Here is a 22500-nt window from a genome sequence, read left to right on the forward strand (position 1 = left end):
GACACTCTCGTTTAGTTCTTTATTTGTTCTATTTTAGTGGTCATTGTGGCAGCATCATTTGGGGTTGCCATGGAGACAGTGAAACAGTCACATCACACTTACAGTCGTCATGAAAGTGAAGTTGTGCTGGTCTCCTCTCCTCTATTGTGTCGTATATCGAGTGAGTCGCTTCAGGAACGAGAACAAATGTGGGCGGGGCTTGATTGTGTCTGTGGGGAGTTGATTGGATGGTTGTGGTTTGCTATTGGCTGATCTCATGTGAGTGACAGGTTATAGCCCCGCCCTCGTCATCAGAGAAGAGAAGAGATGCTGAAGAGGAACTTATTCTCATTCAACATTATTAAAACTATAATGATGCGCTCCCAAAAATCATTAAACCAGGTTGCTGCTGGAAGAGGTGTTAGTGAGGCCAGTAGGGGGCGCTCACCCTGTGGTCTGTGTGGGTCCTAATGCCTCAGTATAGTGACGGGGACACTATACTGCCAAAAGAGCACCGTCCTTCAGATAAGACGTTAAACCGAAGTCCTGACTCTCTGTGGTCATTAAAAATCCCAGGATGTCCTTCGAAAAAGAGTAGGGGTGTAACCCCGGCATCCTGGCCAAATTTGCCCCTTGGCCTCTGTCCATCATGGCCTCCTAATCATCCCCATATACTGATTGGCTTCATCACTGTCTCCTCTCCACCAGTAAGCTGGTGTGTGGTGGGCGTTCTGGCGCAGTATGGCTGCCGTCGCATCATCCAGGTGGTGCTGCACATTGGTGTTGGTTGAGGAGATTCCCCCCTTCTATGTAAAGCGCTTTGAGTGCTGAGAAAAAGCGCTATATAAATGTAACAAATTAATTATTAATTATTATTATTAACAATAAACACTGCAATATTCCATAAAAAAATGATTTCATGGGGACTTTAAACCTGTTTGATGCAAATCTCTGAGGTTTGAGAGTGTGAAGAATTTGGCTGCAGATTAATCTGCATTTTGAGCATCATATACAGGCAAACCATAATATATTCAGACTCCTTCAACATTTCTCACATCATCACAGTTTATTCGCTATAGTTTAGAAAATGGTAATAAAATATGAGCAGAACTCAGAGTTATGAACTCAGTTGATATTTGACTGGTTTTGTCCGTCCTTCTGTTAGACTGTCTCACACATGAATTATGTTGAATATCTGTCAGCTGTTAAATTTAACTACACAATTAGATAATACCAGTTTAGCTCAACCAATCACCAAGCAATGCTTCATTTTGTTCAGTCTGTGTGTAAAAAGAGCATTAGCAATTAAAGACAAAACACTTCAGCAACACATGATCAGCTCAAAGTGTCCCAATCATTATTGCTCCCAAAGTTTACTGGTAGTCACTGAATGAAGAGTTATTGGGTAAATAACTAGTATTTACTAGTAAAAAAAAAACATAAAAAAAATGATATTTGGTGTCTGAATAATGTTTGGTTTGACTATATGAATATTTCTGGTGTGTTTCAGTGATTGACAGAGATCTGCCTCCACCGTGTGGACAAACACTGATGTTACAGCGACACAGACTCGTGGAAGATTCCTCATCAACTGCATCTATTATTAGCATTTCACTTCTGCTGCTGTCATATTCTAGCTTTTATTACACAGTGAATATCGCTGACTCTGTGAAGAATAGCGGGTTTCCCTTGTAAGTCGGTTTGGATGAAAGCATCAGCTAAACGCATATAGTCTACTTCTAATGCATTATTATAGCCTATGAAACTGATAGAAGATGTATGAGCTTACAGGACGATTCCCACATATATGCTAAATAAATATGTTTCATTACTAAGAGTTTTAGAAATCTCAGGTTGTATTGGTTGTCATACTTTGTTCAATTTACTGTTTTTAAAATTTAAATTTAAACGAAATGCCATTAAATAGAATGTTTTAAATACAAAAAAGGTTCTCAGTGTGACTGTTTACTCCAAATGCAGTGACAACGTGTGTGTATCTTAGAGATAAATGTTTCATCTGAGTTTGAGTTCATAATCTGATGTGATGGTGCTCACACACACACACACACACACACACACGCACACACACACACACACACACACACACACACACACACAGTAATCCAACCCCTAAACCGACCTATCACACACACACACTAACCCGACCCCTAGACCCCATTTCCCTCGTCAGGACCGCTGGCTGCTCCCTCAATGTAAATGATCTCACGTTTTATTATCCTGTAGGCTACACACTCACACACACTCTCTCTCTCTCACACACACACACACACACACACACAAACACTGGTGTTTCTGATGCGGAACAACAAGTCTGAACAAACTCTTCTGCTTCACTTCCGAATGTTTGAAACACCTCCAGCAGCTCCAGCGCCTCCTCTCTCTCTCTCTCTCTCACACACACACACACACACACACACTGCTCGTGAGGAGAGATTGCACCGGAGCGATGACGGATAACGAGCGCGCGGCCCGGAGCCTGAAGCAGGTCCTCCTGAAGCCGGGGAACGGGCACTGCTCGGACTGCGCCGCGGACAGTGAGTTACTCTACTCTACTGTACTCAACTTTACTATACTCTACTCTGTTACATGAGAACATTCACCGGAGACCGGAGCGCGAGCGCGAGACATGACCGAACCTGTGCGCGAGCGGATAAACGCGACACACACACACACACACACACACACACACACACACACACACACACACACACACACACACACACACACACACACACACACCTCAAGGGGTTTATTCTGAGATCACACACACACACACACACACACACACACACACACACACACACACACACACACACACACACACACACACACACACACACACACACACACACACACACAGTTGTGTTTTTCATGTTTTATGGGGACTTTCCATAGACATACTGATTTTTATACTGTACAAACTGTATATTCTATTCCTTACACTAACCCTATCCTAAACCTACCCATCACAGAACACTTTCTGCATTTTTACATTTTCAAAAAAACATCACTTAGTATGATTTATAAGCCTTTTTTCCTCATGTGGACCAAAAAATGTCCCCATTTTGTCCCCATAATGTAGGGTTTACCAGGCCACATACACACACACACACACACACACACACACACCGGAAGGGGTTTATTCTTATAAATAATTAGACACAAAGGTTCCACTTTATTTCGATAGTCCACTTTAGACATTCTACAAACTATAAGTAACTTTGCAACTACATGTCCACTAACTGTCATTAGAGGATTAGTAGACTGTAGACTGTTGGGTTATGGTTATGGGTTATGGTTCGGGTTCGGAGAATAAGTTGACTTGTATTTGCCGAGTTAAAGGAGAACTCGGTAACTCTAGCGAACTCTAGTCACTTCTTCGCTGATTTTCCTTTTGTTGTCGCATGTTTTCCCCACGAGCTCCCCCTACAGCTGTGGGGGGGCGTATATTTCACAACACAGTCGTAAAAAACTCACTTGCGGCGGCCTCCTCCCCCTCGCTACCGCTGCTCATGTGCGTTTGTTTTGATCGGAGCAAGCCAACTGTATCGTGTGGAACAATGTCTACCGAGGTGGGTAATCTGGTAATACATCATACATGCGTGTGTGTTTATGTCGAATTGCCGTAAAGCAATTCGTGTTTCGCGCTCGTTCTCGTTCTAGTTCTCGCTTCTCACGAGACTTCCAATTTCTAACTTGCCGGGACGGCAGTGTTGCAAGTTGCAAGGTTGGTTTTCCGCCTGGGAACGCTGGGGGGAGCGGGGAAAGTCACCAATATCACCAGAACAGGTTGTTTAACCATCCAAATGATTTCTAGACAGTTTTATTAAGTGAAAAAAGTTACCAAGTTCTCCTTTAATTTTAGTCAGCTGAATGTCTTTTGAGGAGCAAAAAGATAAGCAGATATTAAGCAGACAGTCTACTAATCCTCTAATGACAGTTAGTGGACATGTAGTTGCAAAGTTACTTATAGTTAGTAGAATGTATAAAGTGGACTATCGAAATAAAGTGTTACCGACACAAAATATTGATCTGAGTCTAAATATTTTATTATAAATATTTCATTTATTAAATGCAAAGCTTGTGCAGAGAGAGCAGTTTCAGCGGCAAGATCAAACTAGACAGACATAAGAGATACTGTATACAGTCATAACACTTATTACACAGCATTTCAACACATAAACAATTATGGAGATAAGAGATATATTGATTTCAGATTAAAATCGTACCTGTTTGTGTCTTATAATCCAACAGTGAACTAAACAATAGTCTCAAAATGGCCGCCGCTGCGTTTGTGTGAAACAAGAGAGAGCGAGTCCACGATACTGGATGGCATAATCAAATAACTGTACACAAAATACATAGTTATTATTAATGAAGTTTTAGCTCAAAATACCCCACAGATCATTTTGTCAAAATTGTCCCCTTTTGAGTGTCAGTAAAAAACGCGCCTATTCGTGTCTGTCCCTTTAAATGCAAATGAGCTGCTGCTCCCGGCACAGGGGGCGGAGCTTCAAGAGCTTGTGTGTGTGTGTGTGTGTGTGTGTGTGTGTGTGTGTTAGCAGCTCCAATTACCTCATGCAGACAAGCACTAAAATGTCAGAAACTGTTCTGCCTTTTATGTTCAAACCGGAGTCGGACAATGATGGAGAGACTCAAGAAGAAGTGACAACATGTAGAAGCAACAGGACATTTCTGAACGGTTAGATGGTGAATTTAGGCCTATGTAGCTGATGTGGAGTTATCTTCTAGTAATTGATTAGCATATTCTGTCATGATAATCTATAACTGTTGTAAGATGCCTACGGAGTGACATGACTACAACAACTGTTCCTCTCCTCAACATGGACTGTGTGTTCTGGGGGCGGGGCTTATGTAAATTTTAAGGTTGGTGATGTCACTAACCCGGGAGGAATGTCGTGTAGTTCCTACCAGCCGTTTGTTGTAGTCCTTATAAAACAATTTTATTTTTTATTTTTTTTCTGTGCATTTGCTTTACAGAAAGCTAAAACTTTTATTACTTATTTTACATTTTGAAAGCGTTTTGACTTCTGATCAGGAAGATCAGGCCTTTCCTAACTGAGCATGCAACACAACTCCTCGTCCAGGCCCTGGCCATCTCTAGGCTTGATCACTGCAATGCTCTTCTGGCTGGACTTCCATCATGTGCAACTAAACCTCTACAGATGATCCAGAACGCTGCAGCTCATCTCGTCTTCAACACGTCACTCCTCTGTTCATCTCTCTGCACTGGCTACCTCTCGCTGCTCGCATCAAGGTCAAGGCATTGACGCTTCTTACAGATCTATCACAGGCTCCGCTCCCTCCTACTTTCACTCACTCCTATGAGGCTACATCCTTACCAGAAGCCTACGATCGGTCAACAAGCGACGACTACCAGAAGCCTGCGATCGGTCAACCGAGCGACGACTACCAGAAGCCTACGATCGGTCAACGAGCGACGTCTACCAGAAGCCAACGATTGGTCAACGAGCGACGTCTACCAGAAGCCTACGATCGGTCAACGAGCGACGTCTACCAGAAGCCTACGATCGGTCAACGAGCGACGACTACCAGAAGCCTACGATCGGTCAACGAGCGACGTCTACCAGAGGCCTACGATCGGTCAACGAGCGACGACTACCAGAAGCCTACGATCGGTCAACGAGCGACGTCTACCAGAAGCCTGCGATCGGTCAACGAGCGACGTCTACCAGAAGCCTGCGATCGGTCAACGAGCGACGTCTACCAGAAGCCTACGATCGGTCAACGTGCGACGTCTACCAGAAGCCTACGATCGGTCAACGAGCGACGTCTACCAGAGGCCTACGATCGGTCAACGAGCGACGTCTACCAGAAGCCTACGATCGGTCAACGAGCGACGACTACCAGAAGCCTACGATCGGTCAACGAGCGACGTCTACCAGAAGCCTGCGATCGGTCAACGAGCGACGTCTACCAGAAGCCTGCGATCGGTCAACGAGCGACGTCTACCAGAGGCCTACGATCGGTCAACGAGCGACGTCTACCAGAAGCCTGCGATCGGTCAACGAGCGACGTCTACCAGAAGCCTACGATCGGTCAACGAGCGACGTCTACCAGAAGCCTACGATCGGTCAACGAGCGACGTCTACCAGAAGCCTGCGATCGGTCAACGAGCGACGTCTACCAGAAGCCTGCGATCGGTCAACGAGCGACGTCTACCAGAAGCCTGCGATCGGTCAACGAGCGACGTCTACCAGAAGCCTACGATCGGTCAACGAGCGACGTCTACCAGAAGCCTGCGATCGGTCAACGAGCGACGTCTACCAGAAGCCTACGATCGGTCAACGAGCGACGTCTACCAGAAGCCTAAGCCTACGATCGGTCAACGAGCGACGTCTACCAGAAGCCTAAGCCTACGATCGGTCAACGAGCGACGTCTACCAGAAGCCTGCGATCGGTCAACGAGCGACGTCTACCAGAAGCCTACAATCGGTCAACGAGCGACGTCTCGTGGTTCCATCACAGAAAGCCACAACATCACTTTACAGAACATTCTCATTCACGGTTCCCTGCTGGTGGAATGCTCTCGCCACCTTTCCTTTTCGTTTAATCCTCCCTTGTCTGGCTTATGCTACTCTGAGCAATGCCTGAACTTCGTATGTTGAGCACTTCTTGCGTTGTCTTTGCCTCTTCACGATGACTCGCTTAATTTAGTCCTAAATTGTAAGTCGCTTTGGACAGAAGCGTCTGCTAAATGACTAAATGTAAAATGTAAATGATAACGAATGAATCCTTTAAAAAGAGACCAACTGTACATCTGTATTACAAAACATTCATGAACTACATGTTTATGATCAGATCTGTGTTTAAAAAAGGTTAACAGGTTAATCAATTATAGTTTTAGTTCGTTTAAATCGGATGAGGCACATGTTCAGGTTTTAACAGTATATGTCCCTGATGAGAGTTTGTGATCATTATGAGGATTTAAAGTGATAGTTCACCAAACAACAAAAACAAATTCTGTCATCATATATTCATCTAAATGTCATTCCAAACCGGTTTGACTTCTAATGTTGGTAACAACATAGTTTTGCTTTTGTATTTTTTGTCCACACAATGAAAGTCAGTGGAAACTGAAAATACATTCTCCACAGTGTCTTCTTTTGTGGTCAGCAGAAGAAAGAAAGTCAAACAGGTTTGGAACAACATGAGGGAATTTTCATTTTTGGGTGGACTGTCTCTTTAAGCTCACATGTGATCTTGCTCTCTCTGGATTTAGTTTCCTGGTCACACACACACACACACACACACACACACACACACACACACACACACACACACACACACACACTCTGTCATTTATATTCTACTGTGCAAAAATGTGTTGTACTGTTTTATCTCATATATCTGTCAATATGACATAACATGAAGTCAGAGTTATGCAGGACCCAGTTCACAGGTTTTATCAGTAATGCTGGAATATCCTCTGTCTGTGTCTGTGTGTGTTTCTGTAGCTTTAGGCTGTAGTTTACAGTACTTCATCTGTTAGTGTTCTTCAGCTTCAGGCCTCGTCGCTCTGGTTATTTCACTCAAGCGTCTGTTTTCCAGGAATCCTGATGATGTAAATCAGTGTTCAGTATCTCTTCCTTATTCTTTCGTTGTAAGTACCATGTTTGAGCTGAGTCAGCAGTGTAAAGTAGTTTTAAAATCCCCCTGTGGTAAAAATCAACAGCATTGCTCCTTAAAACTGCAGTGAACTCAAAAACACGGCTTGAAATCGCTGGTGTTTCTGACGTCACAAACTACCTTGGAACCAATCAGATCAAACGTGTGATCGTCAACCAGTGGATCTCTGAGCTGAGTGAGTGAGTGGAGGCGGGGCTCATTTTCATATTCATAGAACCACGCATACTAAATTAGGCAAGAGTGTCGAGTTACATTCAAACTGTTTTAAGGCATTTCAAGGAAATAAACATTTAAATATGTACAATGATTGACTACAGGGGGACTTTAAAACAATGATCCGTTCATCTGGATCTCAGTGGGAAAACATCAGCCAAACCTGCAAATAACAGCCTTTTTCTTTTGTGTGTCAAACAGCTTATGTGCTTTTCTATTCTATCTATTAATTTCTCTCTCTCTCAGGTCCGGAATGGGGCTCTTGTTCTTTGGGAGTCTTCATTTGCCTGGCCTGCTCCGGAGTCCATCGTAGTATTCCCAGCATCGGAAAAGTCAAATCCCTTCGACTCTCACGCTGGGAGGATTCAGAAGTTCAGGTGTTCACAACGTTTCTGTAAACCTTTCTGTTCTGAGAATAACCAAATAACTGTACCAGTGTTATTTTAGTATAATATTTAATAATGTTCTGAATTAGTTTTCATTTTAGTTTGAGTAATTTTATGTGCTTCTGTTATTTTTATTAGTAATTCATATTTATATTTACATTTACATTTAGTCATTTAGCAGACGCTTTTATCCAAAGCGACTTACAAATTAGGACTAAATTAAGCGAGTCATCATGAAGAGAAGTGCTCAAAATACGAAGTTCAGGTATTATTCAGAGTAGCATAAGCCTGATAAGTGATGTTTCAAGGGAAAGGAAGTGTTTTTTTTTAATGTTTTTTTATAAGGTTAAGTGCTCACGGAAGAGATGGGTTTTCAGCTGTCTTTTGAGTGTTGTCAGGGATTCTGCATTCCGGATGAGGGTGGGGAGAGCGTTCCACCAGCATGGAACTGTGAATGAGAATGTTCTGGAAAGTGATTTTGTGGCTTTCTGTGATGGAACCACGAGACGTCGCTCGTTGACCGATCGTAGGTGTCTGGTAGGGATGTAGACTCGTAGGAGTGAGTGAAAGTAGGAGGGAGCTGAGCCTGTGATAGTTCTGTAAGCAAGCGTCAGTGCCTTGAACTTGATGCGAGCAGCGAGAGGTAGCCAGTGCAGAGAGATGAACAGAGGAGTGACGTGGGCCCTCTTGGGCTCGTTGAAGACAAGAAGAGCTGCAGCATTCTGGATCATCTGTAGGGGTTTGGTTGCACATGCTGGAAGTCCAGCCAGAAGAGCATTGCAGTAGTCAAGCCTAGAGATGACCAGGGCCTGGACGAGAAGTTGTGTTGCATGCTCAGTTAGGAAAGGCCTGATCTTCCTGATGTTGTGCAGTGCAAACCTGCATGATCGAGCTGTCTTTGAAATGTGATCTGTGAAGGTCAGCTGGTCATCAAACGTTACTCCAAGATTTCTGACCGATCTTGATGGGGTGATTAATGATGACTGTAGCTGGATGGTGAAGTCGTGCTGTAGAGACGGATTGGCAGGGAGGACGAGAAGCTCAGTCTTTGCCAGGTTGAGCTGTAGGTGATGTTCCTTCATCCATGTGGAGATGTCCGCCAGACAGCTTGAGACCCGTGCAGCTACTGTGGGATCATCTGGTTGAAATGAGAGGAAGAGCTGCGTGTCATCAGCATAGCAGTGGTAGGAAAAACCGTGTGCCTGTATGATGTGTCCCAGTGATGTAGTGTAGATGGAGAAGAGGAGGGGACCAAGAACTGAACCCTGGGGAACACCTGTGGTCAGCTGATGTGCTCTGGATACCTCGCCTCTCCATGTGACCTTGAAGGACCTACCTGTGAGATAGGACTCAAACCAGTGGAGTGAAGTTCCTGTGATGCCCAGTGATGAGAGGGTGGACAGAAGGATCTGATGATTCACAGTGTCGAAGGCAGCAGACAGATCCAGGATCAATATTTATCTTTAATAGCGCTGGGCAATGATTAATCACATCCAAAACAAAAGTTTGTGTTTACATAATATATATATGTGTGTATTGTGTATAATTATTTTGTATATATAAATACACACACATATGCATGTATATATTTAAGAAATATTTGTTTGTATATACTGAATGTATATTTATACATAATTTGTATTATATATAAATATTTGATAAACAAACAACACATTTTTCTTAAATATATACATGCATGTGTGTGTATATATATATATATATATATATATATATATATATATATATATATATACAAAAATAATTATACACAGTGCACACATATTGTCACAGTGTGCTGTAGGCAGAAGAAGTAATGAAGGTTGGCATGGAAACAAATGAGTGGCGGGAAAACAGAACAAAGGAAGACATGTGACTAATGAAAATACAAACAAACACTGACACGTGACACATATTATCTAAACACAAACTTCTATTTTGGATGCGATTAATCATGATTAATTGTTGCCCAGCACTAATTAATTTATTTTAATTTCATTTTTAGGTTTAGTAATTTCAGCACTTCAACTTATTTTATTTCACTTAGTTACCAAGACAACATTTGTAGTTTATAGAAATTATAGTATTTATATTTGATTTCAGCTTTAATCCAGTTAACGTAAATGGACCTGAATAGGTTTACTTTAGTTTTAGTTTACAATAACAACATTAGCTGCGTTTACATGGACTCTAATAATCAGTTTGTAATCGGACTACTCAAAAGTCACATGTAATCACGCCAGTCGGAATGAATTGGCTTTAAATCCCTTTAAATGTCATTCAGATAGTAAGAGGTGCTTAAAACCTCTTCTTATCCGTTCGATAGAACATGTGAACCGAAACTGGAAAGTTCTGCTTCATTGCCGTCTTCCGCTTGTTCTCCGTCTCACGGCGTCCCTCAAGGCTCTGTCCTTGGACCTCTTCTTTTCAATATTCATTTGTTACTCCTTGGTCATATTATCTGTTTTCATGGTCTCAGCTACCATTGTGATGCTGCCCAGCAAGCAATAGCCGTCATTTCACCGTCTAGTTTAACTATAGACCCGATATAGTCCGGCTGTGAGTAACACACTTCTAGCCAAAATAACCTTGAATTTGGTTACATGTCGTTTTTGCCAAAATAACTTGTGATATGTATGATATTCCATCATGTAAGCAAAGTCAACAGTGATTACAAGGTGTTTGGTTTCATTTCTTTACTCATTTCATTTCTTGGTTATCTAATTGATGACTAGTCTATTCTTAGGCGATGGTTTAGACGTCTATAAAATTTTCACTGACAGCCCAAATTTTGCCTTGTTTTAGCCTAGACGTCAGGGTTGTATTTGGACGGATATTAGACGTGTTTTAAACACAAAACTGCTTGCTGGCTGTCTGATGACCTGTAGATTTACACATCTGCTCACGCTCGCTTCTTTATTTAGCGTTCATGTAAACACTATGTTCGGATTGACTAATTGGAGTGATTTCATTCCGACTGAAACAAAAAAGTGTCCATTAATTCATAGCTAATGACCTGCATAATGTTATTTTCCATGCAAAGTTTGAAAACTTTGTTTTTCCACACCAAAACAGTTCATATTGACCATGAAGACCAGTGAAGATCATCAGACTTTAATTTCAGTCTGTTCCTCACACAAAGTGTCATATGACTTCAGAAGACATGAGTCATATGAATTTTATGGTGCTTTTTCCTCTCCAGTTGTGGTCATGAACTGTTATTGTATAGAAAACAATGCATGAAGATTCTTCTGTTGTGTTGCACAGAGAATCAGGATTTAAAACTAAAGTTGCATGATCTTTAAAAAAAAAAAAAAAAAAAAAAAAAAAAAAAGAGGTGCTTGCAAATATCATCTGATTTATGTTGAATAAATGCATGTTTTATTATTTTTAGTTCATGTCTGAGCGTGGGAATGACACCATGAAGACCGTTTATGAGGCTGCTGTTCCTGTTTACTACTACAAGCCCACACACAGAGACTGCCAGTGAGTTACCATGACAACACACCACATCTCCACCAGCACATTATGATTACAACCTGATGCCAGAAACCAGAGCATCACTTGTCAGTCTTTCTCATCTCAAATGACTAAAATACACACTTTTCGCTTTAATATTCACATGCATTTAAACCTTAAATCTGGATGTTGAGTGTGGAAAAAAGCTCATGGATCGATCGTACGATGTAAACACGTGATCGGATTGAAAACCGAAACTGGAAAGTTCTTCCGCTTGTTCTCCGTCTCATGGCGTCCCTCAAGGCTCAGTCCTCGGACCTCTTCTCTTCAATAGATTTATAGTTTATTTTTTTTATTTGTAACTTAATTTATTTGTTTACTTTTATAACTGTTCGTAAATAAAAGAGGTAACACTTTACAATAAGGTTCATTAGTTAACATTAGTTATTGTATTTACTGGAATTAACTAACAATGAGCAATACATTTGTTACAGTATTTATTAATCTTTGTTAATGTTAGTTAATAAAAATCCCTTTGTTCATATTAGTTCACAGTGCATTAACTAATGTTAACAAATACAACCTTTGATTTTTTAATGTATTAGTAAATGTTTAAATTAATATTAACTAAGATTAATAAATGCTGTAGAAATAATCCTGATTCATCCTAGTTTGCTAAAACAATCGTTTACAGTCAATAAACGTATTCTGAAGGTTAAGCCACAGCACGAGGTTATGAGACGATCAGATAAGAGACTAATCTGTACTAGCGTAGAGGCTGAACTAGTGCAGGTGTAAATGACTCGCTCAGGGTGTTATTGTGGTCACATATTGTGGTTATTGTGGTGCTATTAGTATACTTCTTTTAAACTAAAAATAAGAAAGTATACTTTCAGTCTACTTATGTACTTCTCAGAAATATACTTTATGTACTTCTCAGAAATATACTTCAAATTCCACTTAAGTGTAACTTGACTTATACTGACAGAAAAGTCTAAGTATATTTTACCTGTATTTGTTGATCGAGATATACTTAAAAGTATGATTAAGTATTCTAAGTATTCTTGGCTTGTACTAGGGCTGTCGCGGTGAAGGATTTTCCCTTGTGGTAATTTTGAGTGGCTCAATAGCGCGATATGCGGTTTTACCGCATTTATTAATTTATTTTGATTTATTTGTTGCTATATAAATAAGTGTTACGATGTGGTCAGCATGCACAAAAACGAGTACATTTTCAGTAACCAATAAACCGAAACTAAACAGCGTCTCTGCACATTGAAAGCCTGTCACTCAGCACAGTTGTTACGGGAACGGACTGTCTTTGAGTGAGTCATTAAACCATTCATTCAACAACATGTTCAAAAACGCTGATTGATTCTTTAAAAGATAGTAATGAAACAAGGTTAATTATTTTTAACTTTGATCTCCACTTTTCAAGGCTCAGCTGACCAGCAATGCGTCGCATGGGCTGATTTCACACAGCCGCCATTTTGAAATCGAAAGTGAGGCTCCGGTGGGAAGAACCCCGGAAGTAAAGATAAACAACAATGCCTTGGATTACCAACCTGAAGCTGCTGCCGCGATTTACACTATTGGATGTTACTATTCAATATAGGATATATAGTTCATTCCTGCTTCTTTTTTTACATTCTGAATTATATATAAAAAAAAATTTATTTATAAATGAATTTCACTGTATATAGTCTAAAGTATGAAAGAAATGTATGTACATTTTTAGAATTGACACAACATCATTAAACACAACAATACGCCATCGCATTCACGACTCTCCTGTGATTAAAGGCGACACTTCCGGTTTTCTTCCCACCGGAGCCTCGCTGTCGATTTCAAAATAACGAGACAAATGGCATTGATTCAATGCGTGACTCACTGAGTTTTGTTTCCCGCGACCGCGAGTTCCTCGCGCTGTGGATGCTGACCAGCGCTGTCGCATTCATGGTAAATACCCTTTATTTTAAACGTTAAAAGGATGACAGGACAAATATTTAACTTTCCTTGGACACGGCAACCTTTTCACGAATATGACTTGACCTCAAAGACAGACGCAGGTAATCGCACGCGCTCAGTCGATCGCTCTCATTCACTGTCTGTTTAGGCTTAAGTGCAAATCCACGAAGCCTCTGTACAAATCACCATGATAAAACCATGATCACCACGTCTTATTTTATTTATTTAGCAGTTTATTTAGCAGGGACAATGCAGTATAACATTGCTACAATTTCATGCAGCCGATGCTCTACATATAAGCTTCTAGCCAAAGGCTAATTTGCAGCCCCAGTCCCTGGTTAGGCTAAAAAAACAAAATAAAAAAACAAAACAAATGGGTATATAGGATATATATATATAGTTCATTCCTGCTTCTTTTTTTACATTCTGAATTATATATAAAAAAATATTTTATTTATAAATGAATTTCACTGTATATAGTCTAAAGTATGAAAGAAATGTATGTACATTTTTAGAATTGACACAACATCATTAAACACAACAATACGCCATCGCATTCACGACTCTTCATCACGACTCTTCAGAGTCAATAAATGAAGTAAAATAAAATAAGAAACCAAGACTATGTACAACCATCAGTGTTCACATATCTGCTTTTGTTTGAACCACTTTTTCAGTTTTGTTTGAAAAATATTCAACTGTGTTTGCATTTTCAATTCAGCTGACAAGCTGTTCCATAACAATGTACCTTGAACTGTAAATGTAGATTGTGCAAATTTAGTTTTTCTCTGTGGTGCTATACAGTTCTGTGTAGTTGCACCTCTTGTAGCGATCCCCCTACTACTCTGTTTTGATATTAATTTGCATATAACTTTTGGCACAAGATTATTTAAACATTTAAAAAACATTTTAATAACAGATGAATTTATAAAATTTTCAAAACCAAGCAAACTATATTTTTGTAAAATGCTACAGTGATGCCATCTGGTTGGTTTCTTATCCAGGACTTTTAATGTTTGTTTATATAAGGATCTAACAGGTTTAATAGTCAGTTGAGAAACCTGACTCCAGACAGTCACACAGTAAGATAAGTGTGAAAAAATCATTGCATGCATGTATAACTTGGCTGCTTTTAAGGATATGTATGGTCTAATCATGTAAAAACAATTCAGATTTGTTTTGATTGTTCTACATAGCTTCTTAACATGCATATCAAATTTCAAATGAGAGTCTAAAATAACACCTAAATATGTAAAATTATTAACTGTTTCATTTTCCTTTTGATTGATCTTAAAGCGACACTATGTAACTTTTCAACCTTCATAATATATTTCCAAGATCCTTGTGATGGTACATCGACTTACAATAGGTTGAATGACACGTCTGCCATAGCCTGACAGGGTCTGTATCGCTTTTACTGGCACTATGTAACTTCGGGGTTCGGGTAGTAACAAGAGCACAAAAAGAACTACAAAATTCGACTGCTTTACGGCATACGTCACTTCCCCCATTACTTCGTCAAATTTGGACGTGAGAGGCCAACCAGCGTTTGTTTTCGGCTTTCGTGCGTATGTTTTTGTCATGGGGGTTGTTTCATGCATTTTCTCAGATCGGATAGCTATCCGATCGTGAAAAGTCCAGGTTTAAATGCCCTCCGAAACGCATTTGAGACGGATTTGAATCCGATCCCTCAAACCACTTCAGGAGGAGATCTGAGACGCATTCCAGACGAAACTGGACAAGTGTAAATGCATATGGTTGTTGAAACCACATATGTAAATTGTACTCTTCCCAAAAATGCTAAAAAAAAACAACAAAAAAAAAAAACGTGTGAGAGCGTTGTATAGGCTATATGTTATATCCAGATATGACGACGCGCTGGAACACGCATCACCGCAGATGAGCAACTGCATCAAGCCAACGTGCAAACTATCGCAAATCAAAGTGAAAGTAAGTCGCAGACGCTTAACACACAATCTTCATCATTAAAAGTAAAGAAACGAAATGATCTTACCAGGGCTGTTACTGCTCTCTCTTATTGCGGTCTTTGATTTTGAAATTTTAGCTGATGATCTATAAAATGCAGCTCATATCTCGGTGACGTGCACTCCATTAAATCTGCATATAGCGCGAGAATTGAAGATCGAATTTAAATCCGTTTCGCAAAAATACATTTATGTGACCAGGTGTAAATGGAATCGTTTTGATAAATCAGATAGCTATGCCTCACGAGTTATTTTGCCAGCTGAACTCAGGTGTTGTGAGGTGTATTTATCACGTAGTCCTGAGGGATATCAGACGACGCTGTTGATTCCTGCGATTATCATGAGAACAGCTTTCAATATCTCACATAATTATCATAAATAAGCCTAACGTAGAGGTTGTAAATAGTGTAAACGAGCACAATTTGCAAACTATTATGATAAATTGCAATGATCATGTCTAATGACATCATAACGGCCAGTGTTATGAAATAATGCGACGTACATTTAACTTAATTGATGTTATCTGGCATTTTGTAATGTTTACATTCCAATAAAAACAACACATTAAATTATACAGTAGGTCTATAGACTATTTACTTGTGATTTAGCTGCAATCATGTAAACATTTTATATTTACGACAGTGCAAGTATTCCACAGCGACTCTAGGGGTCGCTGTTTGACAAAAACACAATTTCTACTTAGTGTGGATTTAATTATAAAACCACTCATTTCCTTCTTTCTGATTGAAAAACACATTGAGACAGTTTTTGTACAATTCAGGGTCAAACAACTGTTCTGTAACCACTGTGACACACCAATCATTTCATTTGTTAATATTTCTGCGGCTAAACTTGGAGTCTTTGCAGATACATAAATGACTGTGTCATCTGCATATAACTGACATTTTGTTTGCTTACAACAGTTTGGAAAATCATTAACATATAAGGAAAACAACAATGGACCCTTGAGGGAGACCCATATTATTATTTTGTAAAGCTGATCTTGAATTATTAATTTTAACACACTGATCTCGGGATTCTAAATATGATCTAAACCAATTCATTGCCTGCTGAGTGAAGTTAAATAACTTTAATTTGTGTAGGAGAATTTCATGATTCACAGTGTCAAATGCCTTTTTGAGATCTAAAAACACTGCACCTACTACATTACCTTTATCTAAAGATTCCTTAATACATTCTGTGAGATAGCAGTTTGCCATTTCTGTTGAATACTTAGGCCTAAAACCAAACTGTTTAGAATAAAGTAAATCATGTTTTTCTAAATAATTGATAAGTTGTTCTGCTACCAATTTTTCCAGAATTTTTGAAATTGCAGGAAGAATAGAAATTGGTCTATAATTCTGAACCTCATCAGCTGATCCTGCTTTGAAAATTGGAGTTACAATACTAGTTTTCCAATTCAAAGGGAATTTATTTTCTCTAATTGATAAATTTATCAGATTTACCAAGGGCTTTATCAAACAAGCACTATATGTTTTTACAAATGCAGTATCCATTCCAAATATATCTTTAGCCTTTGAGTTATTCAGTTGATTAATCATTTGAAGTATCTTATGTTCATCAACCTCAGAAATATGAAAGGATGAGGGTGTGCCATTTATTACATTTTGAGGTAGTTGTATAGTTTTAAAACACATAGCAAGCTCTTCCACAGACTGAATAAAATATCTATTAAATTCATTGGCAATTTCAGTGCTATCAGTCCTTAATCTACCATTTATGTTCAGCTCCACTAAAGGTTTTCTTTGTGTACCCTCTCTTTTAGAAAGTTTATTTATACACTTCCAAAGAGATGAGCTATTTCCTCCTGATTCTATAATCAATTGCTCAAAATATGCAGTTTTTGCCTTCCTCATATCACTAATTACTTTATTTCTTAATGATTTAAAATGTATAATATCTGTCTGTGTTTTTGTAAGCAATGACTTTTTCAAAGCTATATCTCTCTTTTTCATTAGTTGATAGATATCTGAATTTAACCATGGTAGAGATGCATTTTGTCTACATTTTAGCGGTTGTGTGTATTTTTGAATAGTTTTTTCAATAGTTCTCATCACAGTTTCACTGTTTTTGTCCAATTCACCAATTTGTAATACATCATCCCAATTTATGTTTTTCATATCATTTTCAAATTTGAACATTTTACTCTGAGGAATACCTACGTTTCCTGGTTTAAAGATTTGATAAAAATTATTCTGCAAGCGTTTCTTTGTTAATTTCCTAACAACCAGGATCATGTTATGGTCAGACAAACCTGTCAAAAGATTATATGTTTTTATTACCCGTTCAGGTTTATTTGTAAATACCAAATCAATAAGAGTTTTACTTGTTTTTGTTATTCTTGTTGGTCCTTTTATTAACTGGTTAAATTTGTGTTTTGCTATAATTGATTTCAGTTTTTGCTTACTATGTTTGTCTGACCAATTTATGTTAAAATCTCCAAATATAACCGTTTCAATACGCTCATTTAAAAACTTCAACATTTCCTCTAAATTATTATAAAAAGACATGTCATATGAAGGTGGATTATACAAGATCACAAGATTAAAATTCATTTTTGGGGACAATATAACATTTAACGCCAAACATTCTAATCCAGCAATATCTAGTTGTACCTCAGCACATTTAAAAGTATCCTTAATATAAATCATTACTCCCCCTCCTCTTCGTGATGGTCTATCCTTTCTAAAACAACTATAACCAGGAATATCAATCATGCATGATGGTATACTGGTAGACAACCAAGTTTCACTTAACGCTAAGAAGTCCAGGTTTGAGTTCATAAGCAGGTGTTCAATTTGGTCCCTCTTTGGTATAATACTTCGGATATTCAGGTGCCCCCCTAAAATACCCTTTGGTTTGAGTTTTGAGTCCCAGATCACTCTGGAATGATTCACAGTCTGAAATAATTTAAACTGTTTCTGTTTCTGTGCAGCATGTTTGATGGCTCCTTTTGTCTTTAAGTTTTCATGAAGTACTTGTAGTTCGTCTGTTTGTTTTGCTCCAGACAACATATCATTTTGTCTATGGAAAAGAGATTGTTTAGACTCACCAAAGTTCTCTGAATCAGGGACAGGTTTACTACAGAGCTCTGATGTTTCAAACATGTATGCATCCTGCAAGATATCCAAAGGTAGTTTGGCCAAACACCCAACATCTCCCAGCTTGTGCCCTGAAGGTCCACTGATCTCTTCCCCACAGTTCACTCTCCAGTTTGAATTACACTCAATCAATCCACTTACTGGTTCAGTTATATGTGGATTTGTTGATGGTCCTGGGTTCATCTGTATATCGCCGCTGAGCAAGAGAAGAATCAGTAGAACCTTTGCATTATACCATTTACTTCTCTTGACATACCGATGACTTTCTTTTCCTTTACGATGATGATGGTTACTTTGCCAGCAAATAGAGTAAATAATGTGGTATCCTTGGGTGAAGAAGGTCAGTCTTGGTGTATCAACCATGGGCATGAGTTTGGAAGATGTAATCTGTGTTTCATATCCAGCAGCACTGATAGCAAAACCACATGGACTTATCAGGAACCACAAACAAAGCATCCACATGCAACAAGACTCATTATCCCTCTTTCCAGCGTTTAAAATCCATCCTTGGCCGAAGATTTCTTTAGTGTTGATGAAGAATTGTAAATAAAGTTTAAACAAAGGAGCAAGTGTGGAGCCCAACAAACCACACCTGCACCCGGCGGCCATTTTGTAACAAAATAATCATCATTCAATTATCATTGTTAACTTATTTAACATTCAATACGCATGCACGAAGTTCAAAACAAGAAGGGTATAGCAAGATAGGGTAAAACACGCGAATATCGCGGTTGCTGCGGTTACTTGAATTCGTCTGCGGTTGGCTTGTCAGTAGCGCGGGACTGCGATATTGCGGTTATCGCGACAGCCCTAACTTGTACTTGTGTTTACTATTTTGATTGAGTAGCTTATTAAATACTTTTTTTAAAACATAATATTACACACTGTCTTATAAACTAACATGTTCAAGTTTATATAGTAACAAGCTTTCTGGTGGAATAGCTAAAGTAAATAAAATAAGCATGGAACTGAACCTGATCTTGTACACAGCGATAATAATTCCCTTACGAAAAATACGTTTATTCAAGTGTGCTATTACTATACTTCTTTTCAACTAAAAAGAAGAAAGTATACTTTCAGTCTATATACTTCTCAAAAATATACTTTATGTACTTCTCAGAAATATACTTAATTACACTTAAGTGTACTTGACTTATACTGAGAGAAAAGTCCAAGTATATTTGGCCTATACTTGTACTCAATCTTTTGATCGAGATATACTTAAAAGTATAATTATTCAAAGTATACTTGGCTTGTAGTTGTGTTAACTCTTTTGATCGAGTAGCCTATTAAATATACTTTTTTTACATAGTTTTTCATACACAGTCTTATGAAACTTACATTATTTGAAAATATTGATATAAAATAGATATGTTTCTAATTCTGCGTATACATCTGAATTTTTGGGTAGGCTAGTCCACTGGTAGTGGAATACACTGGTAGTATAGGAATTTACTCAAATTCTACTTTTTCCCTAGCCTGGTTAAAACCAGACCATTCTCAGTAGTTATGGTCTGGCAAAGCTTCATTAATAACTCATTTCCAAAGGGGCGTCACCAACGGACGTCGCTCAAATGCCTCTGGGCGCAATTGGATAGACCTAAAACCAATCAGATCGTCATCGTGTAAAGCCCGCCTCAACGTTTCTGATTGGTGCCGCGATTTGGACAGATTAGAAATGGGCTTGAATGGGCTTTTTCCCAGCCTACTTTTTCCCACCATTGACTGAATTTTCCAGCTATCCATGTTTTCACTGTTAAATGGTAGGGGGCGCTATGACACATCTTCTAGTGCAGAATCTCCGGATCAAAACACAGGAGAAGAAGAAGCTGTAAAATAATGTGATCATCAAACATTAAACAGCGTGTAAATCAAAACTGCTTAATGTTTCCAATTGAAATGAAGCGTAACCCATGAAGAGAAGCAACTGTGAAGCTTTGGGGGTGTTGGACTCGATCTCCTCCATCTGTGTTTGATCATCGTTCTGGATCTGATCAAGGCGTAGTCTTTGACAACAATGAGATTTTCTCATCTTTTTTGTTTAAAGGTGAACTAAGTAACTTTTTTTACCTTAACTGAACAGCTTCGGAGTCATTGGAATGGTTATTACTTATTTCGGGTTGAATGGTGGTCGTTTCGCACCCCCCTGGTGCCCGTGAGCGGAAAATACGCACTTGCAACTTTGAGCCGGCGGGCCGCTGCGTCAGGAAGTCTCGCGTGATATCAGGTCTCGCGATGTAAACAATTGCTTTACGGCCAAAAGAAATCTGCTAAAATGCTGTCATTATTGCGCTCCCTCACGCTGTCCGAACCCGAATGAAGAAGACGTTTTAAAGAACGTCCCATCTGCTTTGATGTCGTTGATCTATAGCCTCTGGTGTCTGAGAATCACCAACGAGTTTTTACGACAGTGTTGTCAAATATCTATTCCGAAGCTGTGGGGGGAGCTCTAGAGAGAAACCTGCGAGCAAAAAGCGAGAATACAGCGAAGAAGTCCCGAAGCTACTGAGTGCTGCTTTAAAATGTTGCCTTTGTTTATGAAACTTACCGACATTCAAGTGTTGATAAAAAAGGATGAATGAAGCTAATAAAATGTTTTTAAAATGAAAGTACAGTTAAAGATATTTTTCAAGTATAAAAAATAACATTTGAACATAGTAGTATAGGCCGACTGCAAGTGCAATAATAAATTATAAATAGTAAACTATTAGTATAATGTTAAGTTCACTTAAAGAAAACTTGTAGTATAAAACTACTAAACTAGTAATTTACTGAGAGTATATTCAAAGTTGCTACAAGTATTAAAATAGTAAACTACTAGTATACCCATAAGTTCACTTGCAGTACAGATGAGAAACGTAATTATGAACTAGTTGTGCACTTAAAGTTTACTACTGTTACACTTATAGTACACTTAAACATATACTTTTATAGGCTAAAAGTGGGCCAATTTAGTCCCAAGCGGTATTAATATAGTACACTTACAAGTTTACTACTAGTACATATTGACATTAGTATACTTACTACATAATGTATACTTAAAAATATACTTGAACATTACTCAAGTATACTTCATAAAATGAACTTGAAGTATACTTCTTTTTCGTAAGGGCAGGATGAGTGTGACTGATGTAAGTGTGTGTTCTAGGGTTCTGAAGGAGCAGTGGATTCGGGCCAAGTACGAGAGGCAGGAGTTCATCGAGGACGGCAAGAAGCCACACTATGAGGACGGTACGTGTGCGTCTGATTCTCACAACACCACGTTTCTGTTTCCCGCTTGATGATTGACATGCTCGTTGGCCAATCACAGAGCCGAGAGACGGCATGCTGATGAAGAGGGGGCGGGACAACGGACAGTTTCTCAACAGGCGATTCGTCCTGTCTCTGAGGGACGGCACACTAAAGTACTACACTAAACTAGACGTGAGTGTCACATCACACACGCTCATTCATGTACCATTATAGTTTTTGGTCATTTGAATGAGATGTTTATATTTTCTGTTTTTATTTGAATGTTACTTTAATGTTAAGTAGTTTTGTTGTTTTTGTCTTTTTTTAAGTAAGTGTAAAAATGTTTAGTTTTTCTATTTTCATTTTCATTTTAGTTAGTTTGAGTTTTTAGTGTGTCGTCTTTTATTTGAGTTTGAATATGTACAGTATATATACTGTAGTTTTGGTTTTATTTTTGTTTTTTCTTTT

The 22500-nt window shown here is 38.9% G+C and overlaps 2 protein-coding genes across 3 annotated transcripts in view; both read left to right on the forward strand.

The window, feature by feature from the left end:
* The window catches only part of LOC309474543 (uncharacterized protein), a gene marked incomplete at its 3' end in the record, with an annotated part of 6243 nt that extends 6161 nt beyond the window's left edge, over positions 1-82 (forward strand). Inside the window, exon 7 of the mRNA XM_082137077.1 lies at positions 38-82. Within this exon, the coding sequence (XP_081993203.1) occupies positions 38-82 (45 nt within the window). The remainder of the gene's footprint in view (positions 1-37) is intronic.
* A 2292-nt stretch (positions 83-2374) lies between these two features.
* The window catches only part of LOC309473930 (arf-GAP with dual PH domain-containing protein 1), a 37774-nt gene continuing 17648 nt past the window's right edge, over positions 2375-22500 (forward strand). The window contains exons 1-6 of one of the 2 annotated variants that reach the window (XM_082136213.1): positions 2405-2534; positions 7500-7645; positions 8131-8261; positions 11662-11753; positions 21950-22032; positions 22112-22224. In XM_082136213.1, the coding sequence (XP_081992339.1) occupies positions 11665-11753; positions 21950-22032; positions 22112-22224 (285 nt within the window). In that variant the 5' untranslated portion in view covers positions 2405-2534; positions 7500-7645; positions 8131-8261; positions 11662-11664. Of the gene's footprint in view, positions 2535-7499; positions 7646-8130; positions 8262-11661; positions 11754-21949; positions 22033-22111; positions 22225-22500 lie in introns of both variants that reach the window. The other variant, XM_082136212.1, reaches the window with a different exon arrangement.

This window comes from Leuciscus leuciscus (genome assembly GCF_965113295.1).
Source record: "Leuciscus leuciscus genome assembly, chromosome: 14".
Taxonomy (NCBI): domain Eukaryota; kingdom Metazoa; phylum Chordata; class Actinopteri; order Cypriniformes; family Leuciscidae; genus Leuciscus; species Leuciscus leuciscus.